The sequence below is a fragment of the Ambystoma mexicanum genome, chromosome 11 (assembly GCF_040938575.1).
Source record: "Ambystoma mexicanum isolate Mex_15411 chromosome 11, UKY_AmexF1_1, whole genome shotgun sequence".
NCBI classification, from domain to species: Eukaryota; Metazoa; Chordata; class Amphibia; order Caudata; family Ambystomatidae; genus Ambystoma; species Ambystoma mexicanum.
The window spans coordinates 1,355,915,720-1,355,942,845 of record NC_090934.1 but is presented as its reverse complement, the minus strand read 5'-3'; the positions used below and the strand labels follow the sequence as shown (position 1 = coordinate 1,355,942,845).

The 27,126-nt window shown below is 46.3% G+C and overlaps 1 protein-coding gene across 2 annotated transcripts in view; it reads right to left on the bottom strand.

The window, feature by feature from the left end:
* CGNL1 (cingulin like 1) overlaps positions 1–27,126 on the bottom strand; it is a 432,222-nt gene that overhangs the window by 23,590 nt on the left and 381,506 nt on the right. For both annotated transcript variants that reach the window (XM_069624908.1, XM_069624907.1), the window contains 3 exons: positions 11,113–11,237; positions 6,811–6,919; positions 4,816–4,979 (listed from right to left, as the gene is read on the bottom strand). In XM_069624908.1, coding sequence (XP_069481009.1) covers positions 4,816–4,979; positions 6,811–6,919; positions 11,113–11,237 — 398 coding nt within the window. The remainder of the gene's footprint in view (positions 1–4,815; positions 4,980–6,810; positions 6,920–11,112; positions 11,238–27,126) is intronic.

Below are 27,126 nucleotides of genomic sequence, written 5' to 3'. Positions count from 1 at the left end.
TACAGCAGGGCTCCACCGGTGGTATCGTCGTTGCAGGTCGACTCAGCTTCTCCCTCTTTGGATTCTTTAGGTCCAGTGGCGACTTCTGAAGTGCCAGTCCCCAAAGCCCTGCTTTTATGCAGCAAACCCCCTTCATCAGTCCTAGCTGTCACTCAAACATGCTAAGTGGTGAGCCGGGTGTCTCACCACTGGGCCAATCACAAAAGAGTGCGACTTGAGTTGCCAAGGCAACTCAGTCCAGGGTGCCTATTCCCCCCCTCCCACACATCCTGTAGACCCAGACAGAGTGGCACCACTTTCGGAGGCTTCTGTGCAGAAGCCTGCCAAAAGTGGAACGAAGGGCTCGACTTGGGTTGGAGTTAGAGGCGAACACAAACGCCATTTTAAAACCGAGTCCCGGGAAAAACCCAACCGGGGAATGAATATTAAATAAATAACCCGGCGGTATCTTTAACATTGCACCAAAAAAGTGGTGCGTTTAAAATGAATGGGAAAATCCTGTAGGAAATATTCCGGTGGAATATTTCGCGTGGTAACCACTGCCACCAGCCAGAAACTCGACAAAGGGGGACTGAACAGTGCCCCCTTGAAAAACAGACCCAGGGGCAATCGAATTACCCCTACCAGTACTTCCACAATATGATGGTTTGTACTGGTTCTGTTCACAATTTAAGACTAGTAAAGTCAATGGTGACTTTACATGCCCTGGGAGACAGTCGTCAGTCCCAGGGTATGGAGTCATGTTTGGGGGCCACTATGACCCCCCCCCCCCCTGTGTTACTGCACTGAGGGTGCTGTGTAACACACTTACCAAAATCACATGAAGCCCTATGGAGTAAAAGACCCCATAGCCCATAAAACACATTACAAAGTCAAAGGACATTCTCAAATCATGCCTAAGAGTGGGAGAAAAAGAGTCTCACACTTAGCAGGAGAAAACATTAAACCCCAAAAAATCCAGCAAAGCTGCTGGGGGACTCACTAGGTTTGGGAAATTAGCCTATACAGAGAATTCTCCCTAACACTGTAGGAAGATACAAAGAACGTGTAGCATACATATGGACCAAAGAAATGATAATGGTTTATCTTATATATACACAGGCAAAGAGAATTCTTTAGAGAGGTCAGTACTATTATAAGTCATACACACAATATAAAAACCAACACTATACTTATGGTAAGTAAACCAAAGTATAAACCACATTTAGAATAGCAGTATGCAATTCAAGGTAAGTAAAAGCACATGATTAGACTTGTAGAATGGCAGTATGCGATTCAACGTAAGCAAACCCTATTGGTTTTAAACTGTTACACTTATGTTTCAAGCAATAATACAGTTATACTAACTGTTACTTTCTAGAAAAGTGGAACACAATTCAAAAGTAAGTAAATAACGTTGTAATACTTTTCAAAAAGGCAGTAAGCAATTCACAGGTAATACTTTGTAACACTTGTAACCTATTATATTTCAGGAATATACAGTTACAGCACCAACTCATAGCAAGCAAGTACTTTGCAACACTGGTTATATTTCCTTTACAAAAATTATACATTAGAGGTCCTTTCCTAATCTAGGGCATGAGTGTTCTCAGAGGCAGAAGTGGCCAACAGTAGGCAGGTCAGGATGCAGCACAAACTAAGAAAGTCAGAGTTCCAGAGGATTTCTCACCTAAGTAGTAAGTAACAGACTTTAGAGTCCGTAGAAGTCTTCCGGGACTTCGTAGAAGGCTCTGTAAATGCGTTCCATTGTTAGGCCTGGGCAAAAGGTATGGAGGAACTCCCAACTACACTAAATACCACCCTAGCCACACAGGAGCTACAAGATTTTAGGTAAATATTACCTGAAGCCACACAGTACCTCAGCAGCGAAGAGCTTACAGATGGATGTCTTCATGATGCAACAGCAGAGGACCCAGTCTCTGGATTCTTGATTGCAGTGATGAAAGGACACTGGATGGGAAATTGCAGCAGCATTCAAGCAGAAAGGCTCCCAGCAGAGTATTCTTTGGTGCTTCTTGTGGCTCTGTAGATTTGGTGCCATTTTCAAGGTAACAGATGCAGAACGGTTGTCATCTGATCTATTCGCCTCGCTGTCTTGGTCCAACACTCTGGTCAGGACTTTTCAAGGAGCGGCATCTTGCTTCTGAAGGTCTACCAGGAGTTCCCTGAAGTTTAAGCGAGATTCGTTCATGGGAAGACATTGCACAGCACTCAGCCTTGAGGTCCCCAGGTATTGGTGGTTTGCAGCCCAGGAAGGACAGCTGCTCATGGCATGGCTCGAAACGCAGGTCTTCTTAAGACTCGTTGGTCTCACCAGTCTAAGGATCAGAGTCGTCGTCTTTGGGACTCCCGTCATATGGAAGATGCGGTCAGCACAGGCAGTGGTTACACAGCAGCCATCTCTGGTCTCTGAAATCAGCTGCAGCCGTATTCTCTTCTTCCTCATCGGATTCAGCTCCAGTGGTCGACTTATCTTTGGCTTCCAGATAGAGACCATGAATCCAGTAATCCAGCCAATCGGCACAGCTGCTACATTCAAACTTTGGGGGGTGGCGGTCCTTGCAGGACAGCCAGCATCCCAGTTAGGACTGGTTCGAGGCAGGCATGCCAGAAGACAAAGGACTGCAGAGATTCAGAATCCTCCTTTGTTTCCCGGCTTCAGAGACACTCTGGAGCCTCAGTGAGCTACACAAAGGGCTCCTGCTAAAGACAAAAATCAAACAAGGACCCCCCTCCCCCCAGGACCCTAGGAGAAGGACTAGGATAGAACAATCACATTAAAAATGGTGAAAAAAAGAATACAGCCACCATTCTAGATGAATGGTAACCATTCTGTGCATTACCGTGGCTGGGTTCAAAGCCTGCAAGTAGAAATCACACAAAAGTCCATAGAACACATCCATTGCCACTAGCCATACAAGTATGCGTGTCACTGTAACAGAAATGTTACAGGAGCAGTGAGTTAGGGGATACAGTGTATCCGCTCAGCACTCCACATAAGGTGGGGGTGCTGATCTCACAATATAAAATGTAGAGAGGATATAAACAGGGCTCGCAAAATCTACTAGCCCACTAGCATTGGCAAGTCATTTTCATGAAGGGTGAATATTGATAGATATTTTATTTCTATTGCACTCGTACACAAGTGTTTCAGAGCGCGACAAGGCAAGGGTGGGGAGAACAAAACAACGAACTTACTTATCACAGTAACATTGAGAACGCGCAAGTGCATGGGAGAGGGGAAGGGAAAAGTGCATGGAAGGGGGGATAAGTGGAAAGTGCGAAGCAAAGGAGAAACAGATAAATAATAATAAATAAATAAATAATAAAGGCTACAAAGGGTGGTAGTGCAGCCAGCAATTTGCAAGTACCATTTGCCTGATACTCTACCTTGCTGGCGAGTATGGGGATGTTAGAAATGTATTTTTCCATTTATTGCAAACACACTGAGTTTTCAGTAAATGGCAAATCTAACTATCACTTTGCATGCTTGACAGCATTGCACTAAATATGTAGTGTGCTTATGAGGACATTCACCTTTTTACAAAAAGCAATGGTAAATATTTTCTCACCAGTCACTTTGGTGAAGTGCATTTCTCTCAGGTCAAGTATGTAAACTTAGGCACTCGCCCTGCAGGTCTAATGGGATGTTTTATAATTTACCAGGCCTAATAAATGTCTCTCACTAACCTTGAGAGCATGTGTTGTGCAAGGTAAGTAAAGAATGTAACAGAAATGTTACAGAACCAGTGAGAAAGGGCATACTATGCAACCTCTCAGCACTCCTCATAAGGTGGGGTGTGCTGATCTCACAATGGGGATGGTAGAAAGGATAAAAAGCATCCTTCTACCCTCGGGATCATTAGTTCACACAAGGAACCCAAGAGAAAATATAAAAGGTAAGCCCAAAGGGCTCCCCAGCAACACTGCACAGGGAGTGCTGCAGTAATAAAAATGTACAAGCCCAAAATCTTATAGGAAAGTATGATTCCAAAAATAAATTATGGAGTCGCAGAAAGGACTTCCATGGAAAAAGTAAAACAAAGGGCGAGTGTGGGAAAAGGTTAACAATCACTCAGGAACAGAGAAAAATAATCCGTAAATCCAGCAAAAAGTGCTGGGTGTCTCACAGGTGAGGGAAATTTAGCATAAATATGAAAATCTAGCCAAACAAGTTGTGACTGGGGTGCAACTAAGGTGCATTTGGAACCGGTATATGTCCGGTGAAGATCAAGCAATCATCTACCAACTGGCACGTTTACGGCAGAGACGTGCAAAGCTGATAACCAACTTATGAATTCAGGTCATGTGTACATGTATTACTCACTAAATATAAATATTGCTAAGATATCACAGTAGCTGCAATGCGGCATTGGAACAGGAATAACATTGGAGATGCAACAAACCACTGCTTAGTGCTGGGGAATTGAGAAGATACTAACCATAATAATATTCGATGGATTCTGTATATATGTATTACTTGCTAACCCATACCTTAATTTAATTGGAATGAATGTATTGTATTAAGAGATGTACATTTTAGGAGATGCAGAACCTGGTATCGTAAGCTATGATGTAATGGGAGGATTAAAGGTCTTAAATTGAAGACCATTACATTAACAATATTCTTTTTTTTAAAGAAAGAAAAGAAAAATAGGGAGCAGCAGAACATGTCCAAGATTAAGATACAACCAAGGACTAGATGTAATTAAACACCTTCCAATTAGACTCAAAAGCAACTAATTCAGAGGAGTCGCCAGGCTCGACTGTGACAAAAGGACAGCTCAGCATTTTCTCCGCTCCCCTCTTTCTCACCTGAGCTCCTTCCTTGCAGCTGTGAGCTGCCCTTGAAGTTGATCGTTGATGTCCACCTGTTCTTCCAAGTCCCTCTGGAGCTTCTTTTTGGCACTTTCCAGTCTGTCTATTTCTTCTTCAGCTTCTTCCACTTGCCTCTTCATTGCTTTCAAGCGCAGACTTAACTGGTCATTGATAAAAACACAAACCGTCAGAGCACATTTTTAGAGGCAGGCTGTAGAGGAGATCTTATCTTTGACCGGCAGGCAAGCCACACGGGAACCATGGTGGAGTAATGTATTGCATGCTTAATATTTACATTATATACTACGTTAGGAATGTTCATAAAGCACTCTCATTGGGCAATCTGTGTGCTATACAAGCTGTAGTAACGCACAAATTGTTCAGCACGCCACATTCAAAACACGGGGCATGCCTGCAGCCAATTCCCCACGACCTCACAGGCAGATTTATTTACTATCAGCAGGCGTGTGCATGCCAATGTGATTCCCAAATACAGAGTAGGCATTACCCCCAAAAGAAGCAGAGAATAATAACTCACCTGTTGTATAGGCATATCAAGTAATTACTAGCCTCCACTATTCATGCCCTTTTGAGGCCTTTTTATTGCTCATAAAAGAGCGAAGGAGGGTTTATAATTGCTTTATAAATCTGGACGTCGCCAGTCTGTGGGGACATTATGGTCATACTTGTTAAATGACCGAACCATTCTTGAGCCTGGAACACCAGGTATAACCTTCAAACCGCTAATATAAAGCTTAAATATGCCCCAGTGGAGTGACGTCGAAATCCCCCATTGGTCAATTTCTGCATCATACAAGTCGGTATGGTCTGCGGGTTCTGCCAGCAGGGCTCTCCTCACAGCACCCCCTCTGATCATGGGAGCGCCTTGCAGTTATTGCCACGCCCCTCTGGGCTCTCAGCCTGGTGATCCCTCTTATCATGAGAGCACTGCACCGAGAGCCCTGCTGCCGGCACGGCGCTCGCAGTGCGGCTCTCCTGTGATCAGAGGGAGCGCTGTGCTGAGATTCCTGAGGGGAGTGGCACTATTCCTCCCCAGCCCCCTTTCCTTAGCCTACTGAAGTGGGGGGGGGCCTGAGTGGGGGGGGGGAATGGCTCAACCCCCCCACGCTACATATAATTTTCATAATGCCGCATTTGGCAGATGCAGCGTAGCATTTTCCCCATAGCCACTCCAATACATTGCTGGAGTGCACCCAGCACTGGCCTGGCACCTTTGTAAATCTGCCCCTCCCGCCTCATCACGTTGTGTATGTGGTTCCCAGCAACCACTGCAGCTTTTTATTTTGCCACTGCAGTTCTGTGGGACATAACAGACTACCCCCTCGGGCCGTACCAGGAGTTATGTGCCCTGCAGACTTCGTTAAATGATTTCTCTATACGCAGGCCTTTTACTAGCCCTTCAGGAACCATACCTTGTGGTACGGCCCTCAGGCTAGGGCCCTCGTTACAAGTACGGCAGAGCAGGCAAAAATGTGCAGTAACGGAATAACCGCCAATGTTCCCGCTCCGCCATTCTAAGAGTATGGCCCTGGAGTGGAGGATTTACCTCCAGTATCAGGCTGAAGGTAAATCTTCCAACTCCCCAGAATAATTGGCAAAAATCGGCAGAATTACCACAGTGGAATTTCCACAAAAAAGCCCCATTCAGTTCTATGCACTGAATAAAAATGGGAATTTACACCACCACTACCGCCACTTATAATCGGGCGGTAATAGCACTGGACCAAATGGCGGTAACAGTAATTCAGTATGGTGGTATCTGGTCAGATTTACCACCCAGATAACACCAAACTCGTAATGATGCCCTAGGTATGTAAAGCTTTAATACAGAATGATATCCATCAGAATTGTAAAGCTTAACAGAGTGGATAAACTCCATCTCCAATCACAAATCAAAAAGTAGAGACTTATCTGGAAGCAATTGCATTCCCGCATACAGTCCCCATACAGTCAGGTGTGTACTCCACTGACCTGGTCTTTTTGGTCCGTCAGACTCAGATGGTCGTCGTCTACCTGCATCATGAGCTCCTTCACCTTCCTTTCGAGACGGCGATTGGAGAGTTGGAGATTAGCTCGATCCCTGGGAGAGAAAGAGTACAGTGAGAACCAGCGCCTGGAAGCCGTCCAAGTCCTTCCGGGTGAACGGCTCTTATTTTAACCCTGCTCCAAAGGAACAACGATCGGACATAACTTGAGCGCCTATTCTTGTTCAGGAGCACCCAGGCATGGTCATCCTACTTCTCATGGTACCTGGAGAAACCCACGTGCATTGGGATGACATCAGAAACCTCATTTGAAAATAGAATCAAAACATTCGGTCCCTGCCATACAAAGCCGGTCACGGTAGCGATCTTCCCTCTTCTAGGCGCACCCTTTGCACAGGTGCAAATGACAGAGGGAAGTAAGAATTAAGAAGAGCACTAGGTAATAAATAGGGCAGTTAAAAAATCTGTTAGTTTACGGGATCCATAACTAATGCACTGTATTTGCAGAGAAAGATCCAACAGTTGACCTAGAATCCATCCATTTGTCCGAAGAGCTGTTCGATTTCCGATAGTTCCTGCAGTTGTGTTGATTTTCTTAGCAATCTGGGAGCCCAAGGCCCTTATATGTAATGGGAAAGACAAAACTACACGTACCAGCATGCAAAGGAAAATGGTACACAGTGTTTATATCGAATCCTTTATATTGAATGTCCATATATCGGATATTTTATATTGAAAACCCTTGTATTTAGGTAAAGGGTTAAATATGTTTGTGAAACGTTTGGGATGGTTTTTTAGGGGTGGGAAATGGGGGTTTAGGGGGCACTAAAAATGCATTCACTATAAAGGTTTTCAAGATAAAAGATGAGATAAATGGATATAAAGACATGTAACCTAGGGACATAGGTCTGGATGATCTGCGCATGCTCACCATGGAAGAACAAAAGACCTCTTGTAGGTTTTGCCAAAATTCAGAGACTGCTGGAAAGAGTTTTAAAAAGATAGTCTGTTGTCCAAGCCTTTTACCGCAATTGTCCAAGCCTTTTACCGCAATTAGCAGTAAGTGCCTAACACAGGCCCTAATCCCTTTTATAAATGGAATTTTTGTCCAGCAGTGGCCCTCCGCACAGGGTTTCAGAGCATGTTAGAGTTCGAAATGGAGGAGGTGAGAAGGAAACTACACAAGCTGCACAACAGGATAGGAAGAGTGTGACAGACATGGGATGACAGGGAAGGAGGTGTGGCTGGATAACGCCTTGGGAAAGAGGTATGTTTTGGACAGGCATGATGGTGGTTGTGGAGCATTTCTGGCTCTGGGTGTCCTTTATGTAAAGACTCGTTTTTGCGTTCCTCTTCAGTACCCCATTCTTGACTGAGGTGGGATTGGACAGATAGGGGGTATTACGAAGTGTGCCCGGTCAGAGTGGACAGAGGAGAACCAGTCGTTGACAGTACCGCAGCGTGTCATTCTGTGAGCTAGGATGTTGAGTAGTAGAACCGTGTGCTCGATGGTGCGAAAGGCTGCAGAGAGGTTGAGGTTTATGAGTAGTACTGCGTATCCTTTCCTAGTGATGTTGTGGAGGTCATCGAGGATGCTGTGGCCGGGTTAAAAGCCTAATGAAAAGGAGTTCAAGGGCTTGTTTGTGGCGATGCATTGTTGGAGCTGTGGCTTGTGACAAATTGTTCTGGTGAGGCATGGCAGTGTTGTGATGGGAGGTAGATTTCAGGGAGGGTAGTAGGAAGGAATGGTTTCTTGAGAGGGTTGGGGGGGTAAGTCCTGCTTTGAGTGCGGGTTCGATTATACCACCTGAGAGCCAGGAGGTTGTGATATTAATCAGTGGAGATGATGCAGTTTGATGTGCCTTAAATTGCTCATGCGTGTCCAGAAAGTCAGAAGGCAGACTTTGCTGCACAAACTGAGCTAGATGACACCTGGGGCTCTACTCTGGTAACAGACACCCCCTGCGTATCCCATCACAACTCACTTCGAATCTTATAGGGACCCAGAAAATGGCATGCACCAGCACAAACTTCTCGTCTTGCTTTCGCTCCTACTAATGCCATCACTTCCCCATCTCTTACAGGGCCGATGGCAAAGAGGCCTTCAAACGCCTACGAAAAAAGTTCCATTCATCGTGACCGGTTCCTTAACCGAAAGTATGCAACCTACTCACTAGGGGAGCCTTCAAAACAATGACCGAAAGGCCGCCTTCTGGGAGCTGAACTTTCCAGCTTATGGAATTAAGCTGCGACTCCAACATATTGGACAACACAACGTTAAGCTCGCGCATGAGAACTTCAATCAGGAAAGCGTGAAACACAAGAAAAGAAAATAGAGACGGGGTAACACTCCTTTTCTTTCAAGCAGCGAAGACCGAACAGAAAACATACAGAGTAAGAAAGGCCCAACAAACGAAATGAGGGCAAAAGTGACCTCACAAGACAAAGGCACAAAGCAAAAAAAAAGGACCTGTCAAAAATGAAAAATAAATAGAATAGCGGGCGTGGGTCTAAGTCCCGTGACATGCCAGAAGATGCATGTCCATGCAGTCCGAAGGTTGATAAATGTGTTTGGATTCTGTTACTTCAAGGAGAGGCACCTAGTTTAATAAACTCTGGTCTGAATTCAAGACCATCCATCCCCATCCATAAAAGTCTGAACTTCAAAGCTTTCTCAGTATGAGGCCAGTGAACCATGACTGTCATAGCCATATAATGAAGGTAATTGAAATTCTGACCTCATTCTGAACCCCCCCCTAATTATTATTTTGTATTTTTAAAGTGCTCACACAGCCCGCAGGCATCGAGGCGCTGTTACAGGAATTGTTTGTTTTTTAGTTGCGTAATTGTTGCTCAACTTAATTGCGCATTTATAACGCGCTTAAATACCCAGAGGTTTCTAAGCGTGGCCCCGGGGTTCGAACCTGTGTTGCTTCGTGTCGTCTTGCTTCCAAGGCGAGCATGTTGCCGCTGAGCTATCCTCCCGGGACAGGAACTTGTTGCTTGAGAGATTTCTCCTCTGGGAAAGTGAAGGAGAAGGCTCAGCATTTGCTGTTCCCTTTTCATGGTCCACAAAAGGGTTCTTGCATCCATGAAAGACTGATACTATTTCGATGAGGCTCTTACTCAATGCTTTCTTAAAGGCTGTGACTTAGTACACCTACTACGTTCTGATGTCGTACCATCAAATCAGGAACACGAAGCTCTCGACTCCGACTCCCCAGGGTGGGTTTGATTTAGGCAGGTGGGGGCCCGCTGAAGGTTATGGGCAAGTAAAAGGCTTGGTGGGCGAGTAACAGGGCTGGTGACTCCCACCAAAAGCACATGAGATCAGAATTATGGGAACACACATTGAACGACTGCACAGAACCCTAGAGTTTATTTGTATTTTTTATTTTTTTTACACTCTGTAATTTTAATTACTTCGCTCCAATTCCCATCTCGCAAACATCCACGGACATGCGATCTGGCTTCAGGAATTAGTACCATGAAGTGGGATTGGTCCAAGGCAGTCTCCCCTTCCATGGTGGGTCCTGTGGTCATCAGAGCCAGGGAACTTGCTCAACTCCAACTTGATGACGACAGATGACCAGGACTACTGAAGAATCTGGTGCCCCACATGAGCTTGCGAGCCAGGTATATATCAAACCCTGAAGCAGCAGGTCAAATCGCATGCCTTTCTATAGGATGGTCACACACCAACTATGAAAAGGCCGCCGTCACCAAGGACGCTTGCACCAAATCTCTCCCAGGCGTTGAGCTATTCCTGTAAATGGAACACCTGCAACTGAGCAAATAGTACCGGAAGCAGACAGAGGGCAGTACGTCCCAGTAAGTCCATGTAGCGATTGCCAATCAGTGGCTGTCACTCCAGTGGAAGCCCGATAACCTAGAGGGGAGCGCGTGGAACCCAAGAGGAGAACGCACATTGGGGCGGCAAACAGTTGAATGCGGCGACCATGCAGTGGGACCAGGTCATCATATTTAATGTAGGCCACCAGTGCAGAACATAACCCTGGTGGTGTCTTTAAACCAGGTTCTCAAACAATGGTGCACCAATGTTTCTAATTATTTTCACCAGTGCCGGCGGGATAAGATGAGAAACACCTGCCTAAAACTGAATGTTAAAAAAAAAAAAAAATTAAAAAAAAAAAAAAAAGGGGGGCAAACAGGTGGGCGCGATATTAATCAATTTAATGAATGATATGAAAACCCCAATGGTTACCTGCTCCCTGTCCGATGATTTAGTATCGGCAGGTTTCCTTTTCGGCTACTATTAGCACCTCACCTGTCATCGCTCTCCAGGCGCGCCTCAAGCTCCGCGATCCTGGTCTCCATCTGGGCCACAATGCCTTCTTTGTTTGACCTGTACGAGTTTTCAAGATGGGAAATTCTGCTCCTCAAATCTTTGTTCTAGAAATGGACAAAAAAAAAGTTATGGTGTTACTTAGATGGTCATCGAAAAATTAGCAAAGACACCAGGATAAAAAAATGTGTGTAAAGCCAAAGGTTTCTAGTCTGTGTTTGGCACAGGAATTCTTTCAACATACCTGGGTTTTACATGTGTTCTTATAACAGTCTGATGAACCACACATGTGCATAAGTAGGATTATTTAAAAATAAATGTGAGGCAATAAGAATGCACTCATTGGACACTATTATGCATGCATCCCTGCCACCCCGCACCGCCGCCCCGGTGAGGGAATTGGATAATATGCTGCATTCTTTTCCCTTAAAGTGACTTCACCGTTCAACACCTAAGAATTGCGATTCGAAAACAATTGAATGTTCATACAGGTATTAACCCCAGTGTTATAAAATATACATATCCCTTCAAATAAGGAATCCTCTCGTATCATGCGGAACTGAGGACTTTCTTAAAACCTCAATTTCTACTGGAAACGTTGCAGTCCCAGCATGAAAATGTTCCATCTGGTGCCTGAACTGGTTTCATTTGTCAGTGCTAGTTATTTAATCTTCAGATAACCTGATGATTTATCGATTGAATTATAGGATTAGTTTTCTTATTTCTGAACTACACTGAACAAATATTACATGGCTACAGGAAAGTACACTCTTAAAGGAGAGAGTTAGTTCTTCATACAATCTGAGGAGAATTCAGACTCAAGTGGTGAACTGTATTCACTGGTCATAAACGTTTCCTGCTAAATATATTCTTGGGCTAAATATATAATTATTGAGTCATCCCTAAGGCTTTTTCTCCTCTCTTATGTATTCTAATACGGTTGAGTTGCATTGGTTCTAACTGGATGAAGATGTTAGTAGATGTGTTAATATGTACACCGTTAGGAACTTTATTGTTCCACATAATACTTTCTCCATTTTTTTCCAAAAAGTAAACTTACCTTTATGTACCCATCTAATATTTACGGTGCAGAAAACTAACCTGTATTTTTTATCATAGCCAAGAGCAGAGCAACAGTGTTTTATTTTTGTTGATTTCTTTCTTCCCTCTTATGTGTATTATACACCCACGTATTTCTTCATTTGAAGAAAAAAGAAACACATGTATATATTAAAGAGATTAGAGAGATAGATTTTGATTGGTAAAATAAGTTAGTCCTTTCAGGGATTCCAACATTTAAGAAAATATCCACCCAATGCCTTGGCTACACCCATTATTGGGGCTTACCATAAAGCGGTTTGGATTCTCTGTTATTCCTCCCTCTTCCATGTTTGCCAGCGGTGACATACAGCGGACGTTGTATCGCGCCCCTGCGGCGAGACCAATTCTCCCGATATTCCTTTTTAGCAGATTTCTAGTCGTCCACGCCTACCTTCATTTTGGAGGTGTAATAGAGTTGCGAATATTGCCCACTGCATACTTTTTAATTTTGCATAAATGCCTTCAATCGTTCCATTGTTACGTAAATGCACATTATCCAGTTCCTGCTTGAGTTGGAATGCGACAGCTGCCATTTTGCCATTCGAATTTTGAGTAGAGAGCGTCTGATCAATATATTCACTTGGGGCACAACTAGTTTATTAAATGAAGTACACGTTAAGAATGACATGCAGTAGACCCATTATGTTCCCATTCCTACAAAACTGGTGACGTAATGTAATTGCTGTGACTTTCCTTGCCTAGTTGTTGACAAACAGCAAGAACTGTAGGCATACATTTAATGGTTATGTTTAGATCCCATTGTCTGAAATACCTATGGAGTTGTTTATCAATAGCTAAACCGATTATTAAAAGTTAATATGGCAATGCAATGTCAGACCTCACAAAAGCTGCTTGACCACTTGCATAGTTTTTATGGAGGTTGAGTACCATTTAACGTGGCACTCCACCTTGCTCATGAGTTCAATTAAATTCTGGAATGCTTGATACTTTTGACATTCATTGCAAACAAAGTTTGTTTGCAGAAAATGTCAACTAAAAGTTTTTGTGCGTGGCTGGCCTGTGGGTGGCAGCAGTTTGCCAAACAGAAATTGGGCTTAGTGATATTGACATTTTTACAGAAAGCGCTGGTAATACTCAGGGCCTCGCCATGAATCAAGTGCATTGCTCCTACGTCTCGGAGGTAAACCAAAATACCAAGTAAGTTAAGGAATTTGCAAGACCTGGATTTACCTCCTTAAACAAGAATATGCGACCATCTGCAATCAATGTAGCCCTGACTCAATCACACAGTGAGGTCCTGTACTTGTATTGATCCTCAATTTCACATACGTTAATGGCTGTCAATAGGAACGGGGCCTCATTAACGTATATGTTTGCAGGCACACATGTATTTTGCGTATGTGCAAATAGCTATGGTGGATGCCCAGCTGCATGAGTGTACATCTAGCTGTATCTAACCTATTTAAGGGAGCAGCATTTTAATGTGGGCTTCAGTGTTACTCGAACATAGAAAAGTCAATGTTTTTAAATCTCTCGAGTTAGAACAGATTGGCCGCAATAAATCTATGTTTCTGTATTTCTTTCCATCAGGTGAAGTGGTCCTGCCCCAGGAAGCTACAGTTTAGTGGTGGTTGGTAGCAACATCTTGGAAGCTGCAGTTTAGCGGTGTTTGGTAGCAACCTCTTGGAAGCTGCAGTTTAGTGGCGTTTGGTAGCAACCTCACACCTTGCAGAAGTAAAGAGGGGTGTACGCCTTGCTTTGACCTAATTTTACAACATAAGATGACTGCACCCTCTTTTCCTGACGCAGAATGATCCCAAATTAGCTGTGCTATGTGATCAGATCAGTGAGCACCATTTGGAATGTTTTCAAATGGGATCTATAGTCCAAGTCAAGCCTTTTTTGTTGAGCGGCCACCTTGCCCTTGCCAAGCTCCTAGATCAGCTGGTCTTTATTAAACTGTGTGGGGGGGTGGGGGGAGGGGGTTGCTACCGTACTGCATTAAGTGATTAGCCACTTGAGTTGCTAATGCTGCCAATTGTACTCCAGTGCAAATGAAAGGAATTCAACTTGCTGCCCTTCAGCCAGAAATTAATGTGCAATGTCACACAGATAACCGCCATAAAGGCACAACACATACATGTGCAGCTATTAAGTTGACACTCAGTTCACTTTATATTATTTTTCATTCCTAATCAAGATTTATATTTGCATTTGATAAAGTCAATAATACACATCCAGTAAAAAAGGAAGTGGGACCTCGGGTGCGTTAAGGCGAGGAAGGAGGTTTGAGACCAGGGGCCACATTACAGAATCTGCATGGGAATAAAACTAGTGCTAAATCTCAATTACCAAAAGTTTTAATGAGATGCTCAACACAGAAAGCCACTCTGCTGGGCGTAATTACCAGCCTTGGTAGAATAGCCAGCAATATTGTATTACAACCTGTAATTCCCATTACGGAACAAAATGCAGTCAGACTTTGGCTGCCCACAATAGGACCAGATGTTAGCTGGTTGTTAGGGCGATGTGTGCGCAGCCCTCTGGTGACAGCTGCACAAGCATCATCTCCTTAGTGCTTTCATTGTTCCTCTCGTAAAAAAAAGACCATACTATCTAAAGTAGTAGCTATGGAAGAGTAGTCCAGCTTCACACATTAGCGGTAAGAAGGTTATGGATAGGTATAGTTAGGTTCCCAATAGACACCACAAGAGAGGGAACCACCACTACACAGACATACTGAAAAAGATATACTATTTAAGAAAGAATTACACATTAACCGCATACAGACCAAAGAAGAAAAGAGTTGTATTACAGTAAGGCAGTGTGTGTATTGTGACGAATCGAGGGAATTTGTCTCTTCTCCACAAGGGGGAGCCCCCTACCCCCTTCCTTTGAGGCTAGGGAGGTGAGCCCACTCCAAAAAACACCATCCCCAGGGGTCGAGGCAAGTGGAACCTCACTCCTCTGAGGGGACAAAGACTGCTGTTCCCATGAGGAATTCCCTCAAGCAGAGCACACTAGGACCTACATAGCATGCTCTCAAATAGAAGAAACTCTTCAAGATGTCATGATCATATAGAGAAAGTATATGTCCCTTTAAATCGGAATCAACAATCCACTGGGATGAGGATGCTGATTATAGTAGACTCGATGAGCCAGAGGACGAAGGGAAAAGAATGCTGACATCAACCCGAGGAAGGCCCGAGCTGTGTGACACGTGCAAGCAGCAGCAATCAGGAAACTCGTAAGATTCAAACTCGCTCAAGATTGCCGGACGGGATACCAGAGCTACGGCGAACCCGAAGCCTGAGAAGCCAGCAGAGAAGGAGTACGCGAATAGGCGGTGGTGAGACCACGGATGGGGATCTGTGGTGGACTGCGGGTCCGCACAACTTCACAGATACTGCCGACAGCGTGGAGCTACAGGGAGTCTGGTTCCTTATTCGGGCACTGGTTCACCACACAGAGATGAGAAACTACAAGGAGAAGAGAGACCGCGAGGAAGCAGACGGCAATGAAGAGAAAGCGCCAGCGGTCCATGCAGAATGGTAAGGATTCAGAGGAACCCGACTCCAGAAGTCGTTCTCCTTCAAAACCGAAGGTAAATTGGGAGGATGGGAGTTATGGGAGGCCTCGAAGAGGGAATCATTGTACCGTACAACCACCCTGTCTCAATAATAGTTGTGGTACAATGTTGGTTGAAGCAAGCAAACTTAAAAAAAGTGTGATCATATCAAAAAAATGGGCAATTGAAAAGGAGATGAAAGAGAGGAGAACCAGTGAACACAATATCCTGGGAAAAGGGCAAGAGGCAAAGTTCAACTTGAACCCGATGAACTTAAAAAGTGATAATATAACAGAGAGCATCATTGAAAAGCTGAATAAAGGAAGATCAGAACCAGTGATGATAATACCCTGGGAAAAGGGGAAAATAATACAGCAGATACAAGATAAAATAGACCAAAGTGAACAGAGCTATTATAGTCCAGGCGGGATAGCCCACCTGATCAACAAGTGTATCCAGGGACAGTGGCGTAACACAAAATGTGCCCCCCCCCCCATGAGCCAACTCAGCAACAAATAACGGGTCATGCCACACTGTGGGCCGGACTAGATTATCACGCTTGCACAATACGCATGAATGTGCTGCTGAAAGGGTATGCTGCACATTGTACTAGGAGAAAGATATGACCTGCATTACTTAGCGTAAAAGCATTTCTGATAATTGTATCTGCTTAGATTCACATGCTGTGCATATAGTCCAACAGCCAGTGGTAACCACGGAGTATTGCATCTTGTCTTTCGAGAATCGAAAGGGGACGTCGACATGGGCGTGCCTGTAACACTATCCCTAACGTGACATGTAGTGTACCCAAAATCCCTCAGCCGTCAAGGTCCCTCCGATTGTATTTTTTCTGCCGTGAGGGAGCCTTGCGACTATCGTGAGTGAGTACAGAAAAAGAGTATAAAGCAGTAGACGTCCATGTTCCTTCCATCTGAGCGGGGAGGAAGGGTGGGCGCATGTGAATCTAAGCAGATACAATCATCAGAAATGCTTTTACGGTAAGTAATGCATGTCTTCGGATGTTTGTTAATCTGCTTAGAATCACATGCTGTGCATAGAGTAGCGAGCAGTACCCTGAGTTGGAGGTGGGTTGTGAGAAGGAACAGTAGTGAAAAGAGGTCTTAGTACTACTGCTTGTCCCACCTGAGAATCAGACCTATAAGGAGTGTCTAGGCAATAGTGTTTTGTAAAGGTGTGTACAGAACTCCAGGTTGCCGCTTTGCAAATGGACTCTAGGTGAACATTTGCAAGGAATGCTATGGAAGCCCCTGTACCTCGAGTAGCATGTGCTCTAGGCTTAAAGGGCAGTTCTCTCTTAGAAAGAGTAACAGAGTGTGATGCATTTCACACTCCACCTTGAGATAGTAGACTTGGGGACAGGGTCTCCACCCTCTACCCGCTGCCACTGAAATGAAAAACTGATTTGTCTTTCTTAGTGGTCAAGTTCTTTCCATGTAAAACATGACTGCTCTGCGTATATCCAGTGTGTGCAGGCTTTTCTCACCCATGTTTGAGGGGTTCTGAAAGAATGTTGGTAGTTCTATGGACTGATTCACGTGGAACTTTGAAATTAATTTAGGTGCAAACCTAGGGTGAGTGCGCAGAACCACCTTATCTCTGAACTATAACAAAGGGGTCTAGAACTGAGAGAGCCTGTAGTTCACCGACTCTCCTTATGGAAGTGATAGCTATTAAAAAGGCAGTCTTGTAGGTAAAACCTTGAGACTTGCTTTATGCATGGGCTCGAATGGAGATCCCATAAGTGTAGTCAATACCACATTTAGGTCCCATCCGGGAGCCGGGTTAGAAATGGGGGTGTGAATTCACTTTACTCCCTCCATGAAAGCCTTAATAACTGGAATCTTGCAACACAACACCTTCTGTTGTGACATAGTGTAGGCTGAAAGAGCAGCTAAGTGAACTTTTAGATAGTTAAAAACCAGGCCAGAGTCTAGTAAATGAGCCAGGTACAAAACAAGGGTGGCGGCGGTCTTGAGTACCCACTGGTCTGTTATCTCCTCCCATGCTTGAAGAAATGTTAGCCGGCCCCCGACCGGGGAGGCATGGGAGGGGACCCATATCTGCTTGTCATTTTTGACCCGAGGCTGGGGAGCCTCTACGGGTGAAATTTCGGCCCCTTCCTTTTCCACGTTGTTGACCTCTTGTGGGATACAGGGTGCTGTAGCTGGTTCCCGGGGTCAAGGACCAGTTTGTTTGCCCTTAGCTACAATGGAAAGCAGGCGAGCCCGCAACGGTTCAGGGACTTCTTGAAGGTCCTCTTGTAACATGTTCCATTGTGCCTCTGAATAGCTAGCCAACAAAGTGGTATTAGCTATGCGAGTGGAAAAAGCTGCGGCAGTTGTGACTCTTTTCCCCAGTGCCTATAACCTTTTGCACTCCTTGTCAGGGGACGCTTCCCCTGTGGCCAGGGGGACCCCGCCCTCTTCCTGGTTGTAGTTACCACCAGGGAATCTGGAGTAGCATGTCCCCTGATGTAAAGGGGATCAGAAGTGGAGGGGCTAAACAGTTTTTTCACTCTAGGATTGACAGCCCTTGTTAGGGTGGGTGTCAACAATGAAGGAGCCAAGTGTTTTTTGATTGAGTTCAACAATGGAATAGCCTGGCTGGCCAGTAGCTTTTCTTTTAGGGTGTCCTGGACAAAATCAGCCTCTGGTACAGCTTCCTGAGTAGCAAAGTGGAAATGTTCAGCTGCCCTCCTTAAGATACTGTTAAATGCCATCTGATCGTCAACTGGGGAGGCCTGTCGAGTAGGAGTGGTAGGGGGGGGAATCCAAGCACAGGGCGTCGGGTTCCAGTGTTGGAGTAGGTGATGCCCAAGGCTGAGAGTTTACCCGGTCGTGGTTGTCCTTCCAACCTTCTGTGGGGTCAATGTGATCATCCACAGGGTCCCCAAAGGGGTATTCATTTTTAATTAATTGGTCTGCAGGGATCTCCTCCTCAGTGAGGTCATAAATCTCTTCTTCCAGCGAGGGATCAAAGGTCTTTTTGAAATTTTGCAACAGGAGTAAAAAGGCTCTCCTCTTGAGGCCTTTTGGGTGTGAACTTCTCTGATAACACCACACATCTCTCTAACTTATTCATGCACCCCTCAAACTTCTCTCTGGTCCATAATGATGAACCAGAAGAGTCTAGGGGTGAGAAATCTCTTCTAGTTGATCATCTTCTCTAGAACGTCGAGATTTAACCCTTAAAGTTGAAGAAAGTGACCCAGGGCCCTCTGAAAAGTCTGAGGTTCTGATGGTTGTAGCGTGTCCTCAGAAATGTCTTTAGGCCCATCTGTAGGTTTCAATGAATCCTTAGGCCAATCTTTTGGTTTCGTCCAGTCCGACCGTTCCCCTAGATTTGCAGCCAAAGCAATCTTAGCGATGCTTTCGGTAATAGTAGGTGTCGCAAGTGTTTGGCGTGGGCCTGTGGTTGCGCAGTTGTTTTTGGCGTAACCAGGGCCTTGTGTGCCACTGACACCTTCTTCTGATGCGTTTCGATGGTCACTTGAATGTTGGTGGTAGCGCCCCTTGATTTAGACTGCCTGGTCGCATGCCGTGCCTGCGGTTGCGGGGAGGGCTGCCGATCCAGACGTTCGCGGGCACTGCCGAAATATCTGGTGTGCCCGTTGGCGCTATGGAACGGTTTGACTGTTTCATCGAAGACAGACTGGGGGTTGTGTCTTTAGTGTGGGAAGAATGTGCGTCCTTGTCGCCGGGATGCAGGACTAATGTCGTGCCTATTGGGGCTAGGGGCGGATGACGCAGAGCGAGAATGCTCTGCCAAGGGGTCAATGGCCTCCGAATTGGAGCCCTGGTCATCACAAAGGCCTTCGTCACACTCTGCGGCTGTGGCGGCGGGGGAACTACTTTCGGCCTTCGACATTCCCTAAGCCGCCCACCACTTAACACGGTGCTCCTTTAATGTCTTCGGACGCAGGAGTTTACAAGCCGCGCAGGCCGCCTCGTTGTATTTAAGGGGAAGACACCTATTACACTTAAGGTGTTTATCTTTCCACAGGAATTTTGCCGTGCATGAAGGACTAAACCTAAATGGAGTCCTGTCAGGATTTTAACGACCTTTTCAGTACTTAACACCCATTTGAGAATCAGGCCCTCAGTGTTATACGGATGACACTTAGCTTTCCTTCAGGCTCTCGCTCATTCCTGACTGTCTTCAGGATTTGTGCACCTCCAATGATCTCTGCCTTCATGCCAGTAAGACAGAGATCCTTCTCATTGGGACCCCTGCCCCTGCTTTCCCTTTCTCACTCTGGCCGCCCACCTTGGGCGGTCTTCCTTCACCTTCCTGCGATGCAAAAAGGTTTCTCCTCCTCAAAGGGACTCTTCCCTTTCTCACTTTCCCCCCAGAAGCTCATTGTCTCCAGGGCCCTGTTTCTCTCTAGACTGGACTACTTTCTCAATCTGCCTTCCCGCCCTCTGCAACTAATCCAGAACAGGACTGCAAGACTTATCCTTGGTCTCAAGTCCAGGGATCGTTTCTCTCCAGCCCTGAAATATGTCCACTGGCTCCCGGTGGCTGCAAGATCAAGTTCAAGACCCTTTGCTTTGTCCACAAGTCTTTCTGGGGCCGGGGCCCATACTACATCCAACGCTCTCTTCCAAAATGCCTTCCTTCTCGAGTCCTTCCCCAGCTACCTCCAACTCACTGAGGGTTAAACGCTTCTCCAGGCAGAGAGTGGGGGGTAGATCTCTCTCCTCTGCAGGTGCCTCCCTCTGGAATGTCCTCCCTGCCCCTCTCAAACTTGAGCAGACCACCTAAAGTTCCGGAAGCAGCTCAAAACTGTCCTTCTCCGCTTTCTCTCTTCCTCCCCTGCTGACCTACCCTTCTGCTGTACCAACTAGTTGCTTGGCTACCCTCAGAGTCTCACGGAGTCCAGGCTCTTTCTTGATCAGTCACCCTTGCACTGCCTCTGGGCCTACCACACACTTAGGGGCTGTAACTAACGCTATAGCCACTTTTTCTTCTTGCACTACCCAGAGCCGTGCTGCCCTGGCTGCACTTACTCAGAGCATTAATGTCCTGTTTTCCCCTTCCCTCTTCCTTGCACTTCCCCCCTCCCGTTTCCCTTGCATTTCTCATTCTCACACTTGCACAATCTGAATGTCACAAGGCCTAGTGAAATTGTTTGTTTTGTCCTCCTTCTATCTTCCCTCCCTTGTCTTGTCGCACCTAGAAACATGTGTGAACAGGCATGTTATAAATGACTTACATCATATCATTTTATCACAGATGCCCAGAATAAATATACAATGCCACAGTAAGAAATGGCTAGACTGGCAACAACAAAATGCCAGTCCAGCCAGGTAATTACACTTAGCAGGACTGTTTTATCAGAAATGCGCAGTTAAAAAAAAGTCATGCCAAACTGAGCAATGACTGGACTGGCTGCATCAAAATGCCTCTCTAGCCACTAATACCACATATCATGCCTGCTTAGCGACATGGACAACCATTATGATTTATTGCACAATCCCACCCCCACACATCCCCTCTCCCTCCCACCCCATACCCCAACCTCCAAAATCAGCTCCTTAGCCCAGAATTACCTTCACGTCCATCTTCCTTGTCCCAGACCTTACGTATGAGGCTCATAGGCAAGTACTGGGATGAGAAAGAGTGGTACTAAGAGTAATGTAGATTACAGCTAGCTAAACCAGACATTACCTCCATGTACCTCTACCTCATCCCAGAACATGTGTATGAGGCAGAGTGCCTCATACACAAGTACAGGGACGAGGAAGAATAGGGCTAGGAGTAATGACAATTACCAATAAATAATCAAGGCATTAAACACAAGTAGTGGTGTAACACCATTGGGTTGACCGGGCTTCAGCAGTCCCACCCATCCCCCGCCCCCTGAAATTTTTGGCTATGCTGGCTCAACCTAGCTGACCTTCAGAGCAGTTGCCGGACAGAACAGGACACAGATGTTAAACGGCACCTGGGTTTCGCTGTTAACAAGGGCCCAGCAATTACTAAGGTAAAGCATGTTAGGAAAGATTTCGTAATTGTAGGGAATTTTCCTTCCATGTGGCAACCCCTAAACTTTTTGCTGTTGTTTCTCACCTTGTTCTTGACTTTGCCAGAGAAGTGCAGCCTTCTGCCGCACTCCTCTGGGCTTTCGCTCCTTTCTTACGGGGAAACTGACATGCCCTTAAGACAGTCAGTACCGGGGAACGCTGTTTCCCGTAGTTTCTTTTATCGTGTTGCGGCTTTAGTGCAACATGACACAAGAGGGCACTGTAAGCTAAGTTACAGCTCTCTTGGGTCTCTAGCCTTCTACAGGCCCTAGATACTCTTTTAGGATGGTATTTGATCGGTGCAAGTCATTCAGGGACTCGAATGGTGGCAGCGATCGTTTTGTTTATTTTGAGCTCCTTTTGGCGTTCTGAGCACGTTTTTCGCACTGAACCCAAAATGGTGGCCTGGCTCCCAAAATGGCCAGACCACGAGGCTCCTTTGTCCTGTCCACTGACCGTCTTGCTCCCTTCACCTTCCCCAGGTCGAGCGACCCGGGGCCTTCCTTATTTGGGCATGTACTTTCCCGCGAAACGTGGTTGCTTTCGCGGGCTTCTACATGTCGTTTGTGTGCCTCCATGGTGTGGGCTGGGATGTCTGGTCCCAATACACATCCTGGGTGCCAGAGAGTCTAGGGTGGTGTGAATGCCTGGGACCACCGTGGTCCGTGATTGGTCCACGTATGGTATGTGTGTTGATGAGCGGATCTCCCATTGGCTCCCCTCCGTTTTGGCGCGAAGGGAACCGTGGATAAGAGGGGGCTGGAAACACCACTACCATGTCGATCTCCTGAGTTCTCACGAACGAAGGAATACAGGAGCCAAGTATCCTGCAACCAAGAGGCTGGACCGAGGAATCGCTGGTGACCCGCTAAAGGAATCCTCCTTTGCACTGCTGTCGTCCTGTGAAACCCTTTCCTCCTTGGATCGAACCAGAAGGCCTGTACTGGTGCTTCGACCTTTGGAATAGCAGGAACAGATATTCCCGGCGACTTCATCATCTCCTGCCAAGTAAGCCTTCGGAAGTGTCTCTGGGCCATCCAGTTGACTGACCAGCTTACAAGGGAGTCCTGCTCTGTAACTGCCGCCAGGTTGTGTCGTATTTCGAGTCCTTGTCACTCTCCCACGCTTCGTACACTTGGCGTTCCCAAGTCTGAAGGGAGGAGTGTACATTTGGCTTGAATACACACGGCCGCTCTGTTGTCCTGCTGCGGCAACAAACTGTGCTGGTTTCGTCGATTGGGACGTCTTTTTGCTCTACACGACTACGAGGCGTTCCCTGCTCTTCTGAACCTGCCAGCTGCTGAAACTAACGTGGAGAAGCCTGGGCCTGCTTGCTTCGGGGACCGGTGAGTAGTTTAGCTAGGATCTGGTCGCCCTCCTGCAGTATCCCATTGCTTTTCCCTGCTGTGTAGAAACAGCACCCTTTTGGCCGTACTCGCGCTCTGCTTCTGCCCGCTGTGGAGGCTGCGCTTGAGTTGCGGAACCTGTTCTTCTGTGTGCACTATACTGAACTGCCTGACTTCCTCCGACGAGCTTCCCCTTTTGCCCGTTGGCACCGGCGTGGCAGGTACTTTGAGCACAAGGCTCCACTCTTCGCAGGGCTCGGACTTCCATCTAGTTAGGTGCATCTGAAGGCGAACTGAGTCTAAAGCGTTATCGCACTGCCTGTTTTCCTTTCCTTTCAGGTGGACTACATATTTCGTGCTTTAAACGCTTGCGACTGTGTATTTGTATATATATTGTGTTGATATGGTATGTGTTGGTTTAATATTGTGATATTGTGATTTTCTCGCTACGGTCATTGTTTTAAAGGCCTTAAAATAAATGTGTATATATTTTTGATATAACAACTGTTTGGAGTAGTTTGTAAGCGCTCTTGCTTTGTGTGCTCATTGCGGGCTTTCAGTCACCCTCACCCCTCTTGAGACCTAGTCTTGACCGCCGCGATCGCTACCTTGATTGGTCTGGCTTGTCCAGAGGTTACCCTGTTCCAAGTAATTAGGTTGGCCTTCTGAACTTCTGCGCCACCAGGACAGAGTTCAGAAATCCGTCTTAACAAATTGGTGTACAGCGGTGGGATACGACTGAAGGTATCCAGTGTTGCGCTCGAACTAAGGCATTTCAGGTTATTCCAACCAGTACACGTAGTGAATTGTTGTAGTATAACTTTAAAAAGGCCATAGTCCTATCAAACAGTATGGAAACAAATACCTTGTTAACTTTAAATGCTTCCAAATCAGAAACGCTGAAAAAGATGTGTGCGGAGAGAGGTGTTTCCTCTCAAGGCACTAAATTGGAAATGATCCAAAGAATCGTGGCGTGGCAAGAAGCGCAGCTTGACGCTATAACTTCTGAGGACAGTGCAGAAGGTGGTGGGGCTGCTCTCACTGGTAGAACCGACGGTTCTGCCGCTGCACTGATCCATCGCGACCACGAGGACAGGGAGGATGAGATGTCTAATGTTTCCTCTGCCAGTGCTGATGGGGAGGCTATGCTTGAATTCAAGAAGCAAGAGCTGCGGTTTAGGCAGCAGGAGCTTGAATTCAGCATAGCCAAACTAAAAATCGAACAGGCAGAAAAACAGAAAGACAGGGATCACCAGTTGGAACTGGCCAAGCTTCAGGTTGCAAATGGGTCCAAGGGTCCTGGACATGGGTCTGGGGCTTCCTCTCATCCACGGTTTCCGAAAGATCTGCTCAGTGTGTATGAAGAAAGGAATGACATTATGGACTGGCTGAATGCGTTTGAGTATGCATGCCAGGTTCAAGAAGTTGACAATGCTGATAAGATTGCGTGGTTGCTCAGTAGACTGCCCCATTCTGGCTGTAGTGCCATTATGGAAATGTCAAAGGCTGAGCGAGCTGATTTCGCAATGTTAAAGCAAACTCTCATTTTAAAGTTTGGGAAGACTCCGGCCCAATATTTAAAGCGTTTGAGAGTATAAGAAAAAGGAAGGTGGTACTTGGGTATCTTATGTCGCTGAATCTTTGAAAAACTTAACTGGCTGGGTCGAAGGTTATAAGGTTTCTACCTTCGAAGGCATGATAAATCTTGTCATGCTGGAACATATTTTTGCTTCTTCTTCCCCGGAGCTTAAGCAGCATTTGGCCGATTCGAAGGAGATAGATCCTAAGAAGCTGGCCATTGCAGCAGACTTATGGGTGTCACATCGAGTGTCCCATAAGGACAAAACTCATCCTGGTAAGCAGGAGGAAGGGAAAAAGTCCAAAGATATGGAGGGTGGGGAATCTGCTAAATCTTCTTCCCATAAGGGCCACAAAAAGAAAAACAAGGGTAAGACACAAGAGAACTCACAGGGTAGTGGAGGTCAGCCTCCGAAACAGAACTCTGGTTACAATAAGCCTCTCTACGTAAACAGACCCACTGGGGCTTATTTTTCTTGTGGAGCAACTGACCACGTGAAGGGGGATCCCCGTTGTAAGGTTAGACCTTTGGGGGTCCACTCCGCTAATCTGGCCTTCTCCTCCTACGAGGAAGAAGAGATTACAGGAGCATCCTTCTCCTCAGACTCATTTCCCAGCGGAATAGAGGCTGAGGTAGTTTTAGTGTCCCTGGGTTCCTGGGAGCCTAAAGTCGCAGAGGCTTATGCTAGGATTCCGGATAATACCAAGCACTACTTTAAAGACAGTGTGCTGATCAATGGAGTGGATACTCCAGCTCTTAGGGATAGTGGGTGCAGTCACACTGTAGTGGATTCTACCTTGGTAGACTCAGAGGAAGTTGCCAGAGCTACTCTGATGCCCACTAAGTTGGCTGACGGCCCCCTCCGTATGTTTCCCGTAATACCTGTAAATCTTACTTTAAATGGTACAGCAGTCAGGATTCCAGTGAGCATTCAGAGAAACGTCCCGGGAAAGGTCTTGTTGGGTAATGATCTCAGAGCTTTAGGGCTCGTAGGAGACACTGCCGAAAGACCCTACACATGGTCTCAAGCACGGGCAGCATTGGCCAAGTCCAATACGCCGCCCCAGCCAAAGGGGAAACCCAAGGCGAAAGGAGTCTACAAGTCAAAACGAGGGAAAGAGAATATTCCCCCGAGCTCGCCTACCACTGCGGTGGAGGAAGTTGGTCAATCGCCCGGGCCTGACGAGGAGGTGGCGATGCCTGAAGTATTCGACCCCAACGATCATCCTGAACTAAAAGACTTGTTAGTTGAAGGAGGTCCTGATAGGGACGAATTCAGTAAAGGCCAACGTGAGTGCCCATCTCTGGAAGGCCTAAGGAGACAGGCCTGCTCCCAGCTTGAGGGTGAACCTCCTGGGAAGCATAGGATTTATTGGGAAGGTGGACTCCTGTATAGTGAGCCCACAGAGTCTACAGAAGGAGACCATAGGAGGTTGGTGGTTCCCCTTGCTGTTAGGCCCTTCCTCCTGCAGTTGGCGCATGTCGTTCCCCTTGCTGGTCACCTTGGTATGAGGAGGACCAAGCAAAGGTTATCCATGCACTTCTACTGGCCCAAGATGGGGGAGCAAGTAGAAAGTCACTGCAGGAGTTGTGCCGCCTGCCAGTTGTCTGGTAAGGTTGGCGCGACAATCCAAGCTCCGTTGGTACCGCTCCCAGTTGTGGGGGTACCATTTGAAAGGGTAGGGATCGACATGGTTGGTCCCCTTGACCAGCAAACATCCTCAGGCAATAGGTTAATCCTGGTGCTGGTCGACCATGCAACCAGGTATCCTGAGGCCGTCCCATTTACAAATGTAACTGCCAAGCCAGTTGCAGAATCTTTACTCGGCATGTTTACTAGGGTTGGCTTCCCTAAAGAAGTTGTGCCGGATGATGGCAGCAACTTTATGTCGAAGTATAGGCAGGCTATGTGGATAGAATGTAGGGTCACCTACAGGTTCTCTTCTGCATACCACCCCCAGACCAATGGTCTGGGGGGGCGTTTTAACAGGACGTTAAAGAGCATGATTGGGGCTCTGGAGGAGCCTCAGAGAAGAAAATGGGATCTTCTTGTTTCATGCTTACTGTTTGCCTACCGAGAGGTACCACAGGAGGGTGTTGGCTTCAGCCCCTTCGAACTTCTGTTCGGTCATCCCGTACGGGGACCCTTAGCCATCGTCAAAGAGGGATGGGAGATGCCCACTCCCCCTGTTACTACCAATGTAGTTGATTATGTGCTAGGGCTCAGAAAACGGATGGTACTTCTGGTGGGCTTGGCTAGTGATAAATTGAAGGCAGGGCAAGCGCTGGTGAAACATCGGTACGACCAGAAAGCTTCCCTCATCAACTTTACACTTGGTCAGCAAGTCCTGATCATGAATCTCATAAGGCCTCGAGCTTTACAGGACAAATGGT